Here is an 11,323-nt window from a genome sequence, read left to right on the forward strand (position 1 = left end):
TAGTAGTTTCCCTCATTTATATGTCTCAAAATCAACTTTTATAATGATTGTTGAAAAATTTCAGAAAATGGAGTGGAATAGACACCAAATCAACCAACATTAATTGGAGGTGCATGAAGTTATGAAAGTCCACCGTGAAGAGGGGGTATTCCCCTCCTACTACCCATGCACCGATTTCATGAAGAGTGCAGGAATTTTTCAGGATGTTCAAAATCTAATTTCTAATGCAGGGTTAGAAGATTTTTTTGTTGGTGAACCTTACCAATATGCAAAACTAACCATGTCAGTGGTGCAGGATTTTGAATTCCATTGGTCCCAACCTAACCCCATGGTTCGATATAAAATCTATAATAAAACTATCAACTTGCCCTTTGATGATTTTTGTGCAGCTATTAAAGTGCCATAGTGGGGATCATGTGAGAAGATTAGGGGGCTGCCACGGCAACTCTTGAATCTATACGAGATGATCTGTCAAGGGAGAGCCTTCTCGGATGAGAGTGGTAAAATTCGTAGTATTCAACTCCCATCTATTCGCTATTTTGCTTACTTTATCACCAAGTGCGTTCTTGCTAGAAAGAATGCGAATAAGTTATCCATCCATGACATGGTTTTCCTAGCTGCTGCATTGCAACATGATAGAACTTATAATTTGGGTGCTTTGATAGCTTTTAGGCTTGCTACTAACCGTGATAAAGGAGGAATTTGTGGAGGTCTCATTGCCTCTCGTTTGCTAGCTATACATGGTGTAGAACCTCACTCTCTTGATGTTCAGCTCTCTATAGAGAAACTTGATATTGTTTCCATGATAAAACATGACTTTGTTTCTAAATTGGTCTAATTTGAATAATCTGTCCTATGAGATAACCTTTTTCAAGAAAAAGTGGAGAGTAACTAAATCTGAAAGGCTAGTTGGATTGGCTTGCACCTGCTTTGTTTAACCTTGATTCCAGGGAAAGTTGGTCGGTCACAGAAGATGAACTTGATGCATACATAGAGAGGAGCGGCCATCACGCAGGGGACGGCATGGAGGAGGCCTAGGAACCCCTCAACTTGTCATCCGATGCAGCAAGTTCTTCACATCAGCATTTTAGGCATGTGGAGCCTTCATCCTCTTCTTCTGCACAGGGATCTTATTACAACCATGCCATGTATGATCCACCGGCGTGGAACCCTGACCCTCGCTGGGGTTGATCTCCACTTAGGCCAAAAGCCTAAGCTTGGGGGGAGGTACGCCGGCATCACTCATTCATTCCATATTACAATTGCCGGTCATTTGTATATACTTGTTTCGCTTTTTTGGCTGTTTCTCCTTCGGTTATTTTTTTATTTCAGTAGGTTCTTATTTTAGTTTTTGAAGGTTTTTACTACTGTAATAGCCTTTACTTTTACTTTTTATTTCATTTATGTGCCGATGGTTGCCTCTAATATGAGGAAGATGATATTTGGGGAAGTGCTATCTAAAAAACAGATTCTGGACTGATACTAAACAAATTCCTAAAAATATCCAGAATGTTATTTTGAGCAGCCAATTTTTGTGCATGTTCCCCAGGTTATTATCTAACTTTCATTAGTTGAGAACTTTTCGAGTTGAATAGCGGAAGATTTTCGAAAAAAATAATTACTGTACTGCTATCAAGTTTGGCGGATTTCTGCCACTTTGTGTTTATGTGACTCTTTTAGTTTTCATTCTCTTGTTTTTGTTTTGCTTCTTTTCTAAAACACAAAAATACCAAAAATATTTCTGTTGTTTCGCTTTATCATTTGTTTATTTGGTTTCTTGTCCTTATTTTGCTTTATTTACTATCGTTGGTTTGCTATGAGAAAATCAATTTTTTTTTTACTTTCGTTCTTGTTTCAAATTCGAAAACACCAAAAATATTTGTTGTTCCTCTTCGGTTTTGTAAAGTTTATTATGGAGTTCAGTGGTCTCCGGTGGTTGGAGCTTGGTTTTCATTTCATATTATTCAAGCTACACAAGTGAAAGACAATAATGATGATCTACGACAACTCGACTGTGGTGAGAGGCTGGTATGAACTCTATTTGTTTTCATTTTTGTACATATACTCATCCATGTGAGCATGCTTAGTTGGTTTATGTGAGGTATATGTCGTTTAATGAAAGTCTAGTAGTTCATGATCTCTCATGTTTAGCTCCAATTATTAATAACGAGTAGCATGTCATAAATATTTGCTTGCATTGTTTTATTCATAGATAGGTATGACATTGAGGTATCCTCCTTTGAATAATTCATTTGAATTGACATGGCACATGCTCACGCATGCATATGACTGAACAAAAGTCAATTAAGCCCAGATGATTTACTTGCTTCAGAGTTCTTGTATCACTTTTATGCCTCCGATAATTTTATTTTGTCGCAAGCATGATTATGACGGTTATTGCTCCTTTGATTGTCGCTTCCCAGTCTATTGCTAGCCTTCACTTGTACTGAGCGGGAATGCTGCTCGTGCTTCCAAACCCCTGAAAACCAAGTTATTCCAAAGTGTCCACCATAAATACCTATGCATGGCATTTCAAACCATTCCAAAGTAAATTTTTATGTGCTACCTTTAAAACCTTCAAAGTACTTCTCAAATTTGTGTCAATGTTTTATAGCTCATGAGGAAGTATGTGGTGTTTTATCTTTCAACCTTGTCATTTACTCCTGACAGACTTTCATCAATGGACTAGTGGCACATCCGCTTATCCAATAATTTTTCAAAAAGAGCTGGCAACGGGGTGCCCATCCCCAATTAATTAACTTTCATTAATAATTCTCTTCACATGTTTTGCCCTGATTTATCAGTAAGCAACTTAATTTGCAAATAGACACTCCTCCATGGTATGTGAATGTTGGAAGGCACCCGAGGATTCGGTTAGCCATGGCTTGTGTAAGCAAAGGTTGGGAGGAGTGTCATCCATAATGAAACTAAAATACATGTGTAAACAAAAGAAAAGAGGGATGATTTACCTTGCTGGTAGAGATAACGTCCTTCATGGGAGCCGCTCTTGAAAGTCTGGTTGACAAGGTAGTTAGAGTGCCCACTACCATTCATTGACAACAACAAACACCTCTAAAAATAATTTTACTTCTGTTTTAAAAATGAAAAGCTCTAGCACATGTTAATCACTGCTTCCCTCTGCGAAGGGTCAATCTTTTACTTTTATGTTGAGTCACCATCCTTTCTTTGAGCACCTTCTTGAGAGCATAATTGTCATTCTTAGTGTAATATGTTTGTCCCAGAATATGGTTAACTGTGGTATAACTTTGATTCTTTTATCTTTGATAATCTTTACTTCTAGTCTTTCCATGAAATTCAGAGGTGCCTGGGAATTTATGTTTTGCTGTACAAATACGGGCAAGCGAGTACCACTTTATCATATCTTTTTATGAACATTGCAATCCTGGTGATAGATATGTTTCATGATGCTTATTATTAGTCTGTTGGTATCTTTTTCATGATTGACATAACTATCAGATGACTTTATTTGCATTTATCTTATTATGAATTGCCTAAGTACTCGTCCATATCATGAGAATATTTACATCATATGAACAAATGTGTTCGTGAAAGTTCTTTTATCGCACTCAGTTGTTAACTGAATTGCTTGAGGACAAGCAATAGCTAAGCTTGGGGGGAGTTGATACGTCCAAAACGTATCTACTTTCCCGAACACTTTTGCTATTGTTTTGCCTCTAATTTGTGTATTTTGGATACTACTAACACGGACTAACATTGTTTTCAGCAGAATTGCCCTCGTGTCTTATTTTTGTGCAGAAAATCAACTTTCAGGAAAATCCCCGGAAATAATTGCAATGGGCCTATTTTCACAGAAGACCTACAGAGCCAGAAGACGAGACGGAGGGGGGCCACGAGGTGCGCACACCACATGGCGGCACGGTGGGCCCCTGGGCCACGCCGCCATATGGTGACGCCGCCTCGGCCAGCCCCCGACGCTCCCCTCTGGACTACTTAAAGCCCTTGACCTAAAAACGCACAGAGGTTCGACCAATTTGCCAGAAGACATCCAGAACTCCGCCGCCATTGAAGACTCTACTTTCGGGATCAGAAACTCCGTTCTCGCACCCTGCCGGGACGGGGAATTGGAGGAGATCATCGCCATCATCGCTACCGACGCCTCTCCATCGACCATCCATGTTTCCCCCATCCATGTGTGAGTAAATTCCCAATGTAGGCTGAAGGGGATGGTAGGGATTGGATGAGATTGTTCATGTAATAGCCATAAGATTGTTAGGGCATGGTGCCTAGTATCCGTTGTTGGTACTTTTATGATATTGTTGCAACTTGTTATGCTTAATGCTTGTCACTAGGGCCCGAGTGCCATGATTTCAGATCTGAACATGTTATTGATTCATGATGATATTCATTGTTTTATGATCTTACCTGCAAGTTGTATACACATATTGCTGTCCGGAACCCGAGGCCCCAAAGTGACAGAAATTGGGACAACCGGAGGGAAAGGCTGTGATATGAGGATCACATGTGTTCACCGAGTGTTAATGCTTTGCTCCGGTACTCTATTAAAAGGAGTACCTTAATTATCAGTAGTTTCCCTAGAGGCCCGGCTGCCACCGGCTGGTAGGACAAAAGATGTTGTGCAAGCTTCTCATTGCGAGCACGTACGACTATATACGGAACACATGCCTATGGTTATTTAGTACTTGGATACTATTTATTATTATCTGCAAGTGCCTTGTCTTGATTATTACATGAGTTATCTTATCCATGTAGCGCCCGTTCATCCATCCCTATGCCTACAGTATTTTAATCCTGCTGTTTACTATAATCACTACTGTTGTCTTTATTACACTTCTGCTTATATTTCACTACTGCTACTGCTATAAAACTGTTGCTACTGATAAACTCTTGCGAGCAAGTATGTTTCCAGGTGCAGCTGAATTGAAAACTCTGCTGCTAAGGCTTACAAATATTCTTTGGCTCCCCTTGTGTCGAATCAATAAATTGGGTTTTACTTCCCTCGAAGACTGTTGCGATCCCCTATACTTGTGGGTCATCACCCACCTACCACAAGTTCCACGCAAGGGCGTGGTACATCTACAACAAACTCAAAATTCCGGGTCCTAACGGTATGATCACCGTATCCGGAGATTACAAGAAAGCTAGAAAATGTGAGGTAGGCGAAGCCGCCTTTGCAGAATCTGTGATATCTGAAGAGGAGCTGCAAGGCTACAGAGCCGCGGTGGATCCAAAGGAGATGCAAACCACCAAGAAGCAGATCTCCGAACAGAAGAACTCGTTTAAGGCCGCGATAGACACCAAAAAGGTCGACCTCATAGTAGACGACAATCCCAAGCAAGTGTCTGTCGGAACTGACCTGGACCCCAAATAGGAAAACGCGCTCGTTGAGTTCCTCCGAACTAACATGGATATCTTCGCATGGCAACCTTCTGACATGTCCAGAGTACCAAGGGAACTCGCCGAGCACTACCTCAACATAAATCTGGGTGCAAAACCGGTGAAGCAAGCTATACGACGCTTTGGAGATAAGAAGTGCCGCGCCATAGGGATGGAATTAGCAAAGTTACTAGAGGCAGGTTTTGTAGTAGAAGTTATCCATACTGAGTGAGTCGCAAACCCCGTTCGTGTACCCAAAAAGAATTCTGAAATACTAAGAATGTGCATCGTTTACTCCGGCTTGAATAAGCATTGTCCGAAGGATCCTTTCCCTTTGCCGCACATTGACCAAGTCATTGATTCGACGGCAGGGGCGGAACTTCTGTGTTTTTTCTTGACGCATATTCCGGGTATCACCAGATCCGGATGAAGAAGTCCGACCAAAAGGCGACCTCGTTCATCACACCCTTTGGCACTTATTGCTATGTCACCATGCATTTTGGTTTAAAAAATGCAGGTGCTACTTACGAACGTACGATGCAACGGTGCGTGAAAGACCAAATTGGCCGGAATGTGCATGCTTACGTCGACGATATCGCGGTCATGACCCGGGAAGGATCTGACTTGATCAGCGACCTACAGAAAACCTTTGAGAATCTCCGATGATACAAGATGATGTTGAATCCGCTGAAGTACGTCTTTGACGTACCAGCCAGAAAACTCCTTGGCTTCATTGTGTCTCACACTGTTAGGGTTTCACCCCCTCGACCGCCTAGATAAGACAACGCGATAAGGTACACTCCACTCCACTGAGTCATTGGACTTATCCTCGATAGTTCAAAACTGTTCATCCAAACTACTCTGCATGAGTTTGAGTTGTCAGCGAAGTAAGTCCATGTAAGCTCCATGGATTTGGTTGGTCAATGATCTCTGACAAAAAAATTGAGAATCGTGAAGCCTGGGGGCGTCCCAAACAAGAGTAAGACCAGTTCATGTTTCCCAATTCTGAAAATGTGAGGACGAGAAGTGAACCTGTTTTCCTGCTTCGCTGCAGGAGGGCGAGACAATGTCGGTGGAGGAGGAGGAAGAGAGAGCTAGAGATGTCGATGCTTCATCGCCACCCGAGGAGGAGGTTGAGGAGTCAATTAGGTCTGAAGAAGATGAACGGATCGGTAATCTAATCAAAAAAATTCGGGATAATTTTATTTTAAAACACACCAAAATTGGGATTGAGACTTGGGCATTCAATGGAGGACATACCATTTCATCAACCCAAAACACCACAGCCCATCAAAATTCAACAGCCCAGCCGCCCCAACAGACTGTGACCGGATCAACTTACAAAACCCCAAAAATCCAGGGAGCAATCTACGAAAACGACGCCAGCCGAGCCGTAGCTGCAGTAGACTGGACCGAGTCGTCTTCGCTATAACTAAAGCGCCCTCCGCCCTCCTCCGCCTCCCTCACATCCCTTCCCATCTCCGAGCTCAGACAGCACAGCGCCGTCAACCGGCCCCTGCCGCGCGCGCCGGCCACCGCTGCTTCTCAGCCGTCGGCGTCGGCATTGCGTCGCGCAGGTTCGTTCCCCCGTCCCGCTCTCCCTCTCTTCTGAATCGGAGTTTGACTAGGCCGACGCGCGCCGGCGCTTGCTGCTTCCTAGATCCGGGGATTAGATCCGCCCCCGAGCTCGCATTGCTCGACCGGTTCGCCGGGCTGTGGCGCTCTGCGACGGCGCAGCTTCGCCGAAACCAGGTCGGCGGCGACGGATTCTGTCCGAGAATGCCTTGCGGAAGAATCTGACGCGTCAGGGCGTTCGGTCGACAGCGACGACTCTTAGTATCCCGTTCTTTTCTTTCTTTTGCCGTGGACAATCGTAATTCAGCATTTTTTCTGCGAGTAGCGGCTTCAGATTCGTTGCTTCGCCCCTAAGCTTGCCACAGTCAGACACTTCTCCAACATTCAGATTCCTGACTAGTACCACAAATAGTCTACAGCGGGTGAGACAACGACCTGTCAAAGCATTTGCTACGGCGAGCATCGCCGTCGTTCGCCGGCTCAATGCGCGAGCGCGAGCACGATCAGATTTTCTCACATGCCGCGGAATCAGTAGCGAGATGCCCGATTCTGTTCTTTAGTTAGCTGGCGAACTGCGGGAACAAGCCACAGCTTGGCCTAAAGTATTTTTTCTCATTATGGGGGGTTATGATTAAGCAATCTCCAGCCGGCACACAGCTTTCGCTTGGATTCCAGTGGTGGGGGGATGAGATGCCATACAGGCGGCTCTGAGCTGTGCCTCTGTTGTATTCTTCTTCCCCGCCTTTATTAGAATATGCCGCGGAGTCAAATTGCATAAAACTGTATATAACATGGCACAAAGGCTTGCGCCATGTGCACTTGTCTGTGACTGGAATGTTAGTTTTTTTTCCTTCAATATGGACTCGAGCCAGATCTTGTGATCTGGCCCAGCTGATCTTTTCAGTTTGTGGTGCTGTGGCACACCTTGAGGCCAAGGCCTGATTTGGCACCACTAGGAATGGACCTTGGGACCCAAGATCCTCATTGAATAGCAATGCCAGGGCGTCATGGCCACTTGCTCCTTTATATTTGTTTATAAAATATATGTCTAATGGGCTGGCTGAGAACGATTCCTCTTGAAAATCAGGTCACTAAGAGCTGGCTGGTGGGTCCAAATCCTGGTTCAAATATGGTAGCACGGTGTTGTTCTATCACCTGAGACCAATTAAAAACTACCCAACTTGCACAGAGTACAAACGCAGATGGTAGTATAGAGTGCTAATGTAGTCTCACGCTGGTTCTATACATAGTTTGACTTGTCCTGGGTTTGAAAGTACTTTATTTCATTTATTCGTTCTACCTTGTTTGATTTTGGTAAACAATACCTATATCCTTACTTGTGGTTTTTGCAGTGCGGTAATTATCGTCCAAGAAAATGGTTGCACAAGCTTTTACAGTAGATTTGGACAAGCCTCTTGTATTTCAGGTAAATGTAACCATATCTAATTTTGTATTTTTTGTCGGCTTTGAAAGCATATTTGGTGTATTGGTTTTATGTCTTTTACATAAACCACTGTAGGTTAAGTAGATTTTCCAAAGAAATTAGTCATGATAGTGTTTTGATTACGGAAGTTCAGTAGCTACAAGTGTTATTAGTTCTTAAAAGCCTATTCTTTGCTCATCTCCAAGATGTATAGAGTACCTATTTTCAGTTTTCTTCCTGTAATTTAAGATAGTCAAATTGTGAAGCTGTTAGTTTCCTCGATTTCACTACTACGTATCGTTGTTCTTTGATCATGACTGTTGCCTAATTTCTTCTGCTACGCTTTGGTGTCTTGGTGCATTTGAAAATCGAGGTCTGCTTCGATACGTGTACTCAAATATTTGGGTGTTGTTTTCCAGGTTGGTCATCTAGAGGAACAGTATCAGGACTGGGTTCACCAGCCAATTGTTAGTAAGGAGGGCCCACGATTTTTCGCCAATGATGTTTTGGAGGTGAATATTCAGTTTTTTATTTGCTCTTCATCTATTTGGAACTCCAGATACTTTGTTCTGATGAAGGGTTCATTTCAGTTCTTAACACGGACGAAATGGTGGGCAGTTCCTCTTATTTGGTTGCCTGTTGTTTGCTGGTGCCTGAATCAATCGATCCAAATGGGCCACACAGTTTCCGAAGTGGCGCTGATGGTTGTGGCAGGAATATTTATCTGGACACTGATTGAATACACGTTGCATCGGTACCTGTTCCACATAGATACTAAAAGTTACTGGTAAGTTGTGCTGCCATTTACTGCTGAAGTTTAACAGCTGAGATGAGCATATTCTGATCATAGCTGTTTTGACTTGGCAGGACAAACACAGCTCATTATCTTCTGCATGGATGCCATCACAAGCATCCAATGGATGGACTTCGGCTTGTGTTTCCACCAACTGCTGCAGCCATCTTGTGTTATCCGGTAAATAATCTTCCTCATTCTTTTATTGGTTTCTTGTACATCAAAGAGTGTTAGCCATTCAAACCAAGTTGGTTGCCCTTTGTAAGATTGTGATAGAAAGTGTATTTTAACTTCCTTTTTGTCCTACGATGCTGTATTACTTCTTAATGGTGTTCTTCTGCTCTGTCCATCCAGTTCTGGAGTCTAGTCAAGCTCTTTACTACTACGTCTACCACTCCTGGTGTGTTTGGAGGTGGCCTGTTGGGCTATGTGATCTATGATTGCACACACTACTACCTGCATCATGCCCATCCCTCATTTGATCCAGCAAAACATCTGAAGGTGCTTATTTCATTCTGAAGCTTATCAAAACACTCCATATCTTTTTGTGTGCTTACATACATGTTCATTCTTCTCTGCACCAGAAATACCATCTGAACCACCACTTCAGAATTCAAAACAAGGGCTTTGGAATAACATCAACCCTTTGGGATCATGTGTTTGGAACACTGCCTTCAACGAAAACTGCTGACAAGAGCACTTGAGTACCACCATGTGTCATCTTGCAATGCCAAATATCGAGGTCAGGCTTGCCCTATGCCCCTGTGTCTACTTTACTCATGATATGATGCTGTATCATTACGACCTTAACATGTCTGCATGGAAGGTACACTTGGACTAATAATTTATTGCTCTTGCAGATTCTCCATCGCTAATGATAGTTTCAACAGAGGAACTACTGTTCAATTACCGATTCTTTGCTGCAGACCAATTTAATTGGAGATCTAAGATAGATGTCACCTAAGTGCTTATCCAGACTTGCAGTCCAGTGTTACGAGTCGTTGGTCGTCCAGATTATGTCTCGTGTGATTCTTGTTAGACCACCTATGTGTACAGAGTTTGTCTAGTGTAGCACCAGCATTAATTTGTGGCTGTTGGTAGCCAGTATAATTTTGGAACATAGTAATTGTTTTCTTGATATATATTGTAAGTTTCCAGTTTTCCTGTTGAATGAACCATTCAGTCTTCCATTCTGGGCCTTGCCTGCTTTTGATAAACAAAAAGATGTTCGTCTGGAATGCAGAATGAGACATGATAAGTGCATGTAGTCTGAAACTGGAAAGCCTTCAGAAGTTTGTTATGTTTCCTTTGATGGATTTCTTTATAGGTTGTTGGATTGTCCTTCACATGTGAGGTTGCCTGCTTGAGGTTATGACTGGTGTGTGGAGACTTATAACCTATATAAAGAAATCTGTAGTAAGCAAGATGTTTGTATCGGACCATCGATGAAAAGAAGAAAGAATAATCTCTTGTTGAACCGACAAAGAATAATCATGTTGATATGTCGCAGCATTCTCTTTAGACATAAGGGCATCTGGACGCCATGCGGCCCAGTGAGCGACCGTTTGCGTCGGAGGTACGGAGAGCGACCCGTTTGCGTCGGAGGTATCTCCAGCGGTGCGGATACATTTTTTTTAGCGGAGACAGCGTCAAAGTCGTTAATGGCGGTTTAACGTCCCGTCGAGGCCTGCCGCCGATGATTACCGGTTCCCGCGCGACGACGACCATTCCCGCGCTTGCTCAATACATTGGCAAATTTTGCCGGTGTTTCACGCACGCGGGAACGCTGTTTCCCGCTCCACCGTGGCTATATATGGTTGATACCGGCGGGGTGACTGACATACCTCAAGTTAAACCCTACCATCCATCCATGGCCGAGCACAACCTTAGCTGGGATCAGGTTGTTCACCTGTGCCGCCAAGCCCACCCAGCGGACGAGCAGCTAGTCGCCGACGCTTTTCAGGCCGACCGGCTGGGCCATGAGGCAGCGGAGGCGGACGCGGAGGCGGCACAGCGTGCGCAACTCTGTGAGCGCCTCGCTGCGGCCAGGGCAGAAATCGCCGACGCCAGAGCCGAGCTCGCCGAGGCCAGGGCCAGCGGCGATGGTGGCCCCACCCGCGGACGTCGTCATCCCCGACATCGCCGACGAAGACGGC

General features: G+C 43.8%; 1 protein-coding gene across 1 annotated transcript; it reads left to right on the top strand.

Moving 5' to 3' along the window:
• Positions 1-6,812: 6,812 nt before the first annotated feature.
• Positions 6,813-10,360, top strand: LOC127298484 (dihydroceramide fatty acyl 2-hydroxylase FAH1). Its single transcript, XM_051328332.2, has 8 exons — positions 6,813-6,953; positions 8,304-8,377; positions 8,794-8,886; positions 8,965-9,161; positions 9,242-9,347; positions 9,522-9,668; positions 9,752-9,909; positions 10,028-10,360. Exons 2-7 carry the CDS (start codon positions 8,327-8,329, stop codon positions 9,869-9,871), a joined length of 714 nt encoding a protein of 237 aa, XP_051184292.1. The 5' UTR covers positions 6,813-6,953; positions 8,304-8,326; the 3' UTR covers positions 9,872-9,909; positions 10,028-10,360.
• The last annotated feature ends 963 nt before the right edge of the window (positions 10,361-11,323 follow it).

This window comes from Lolium perenne, chromosome 5 (genome assembly GCF_019359855.2).
Source record: "Lolium perenne isolate Kyuss_39 chromosome 5, Kyuss_2.0, whole genome shotgun sequence".
Classification (NCBI taxonomy): domain Eukaryota; kingdom Viridiplantae; phylum Streptophyta; class Magnoliopsida; order Poales; family Poaceae; genus Lolium; species Lolium perenne.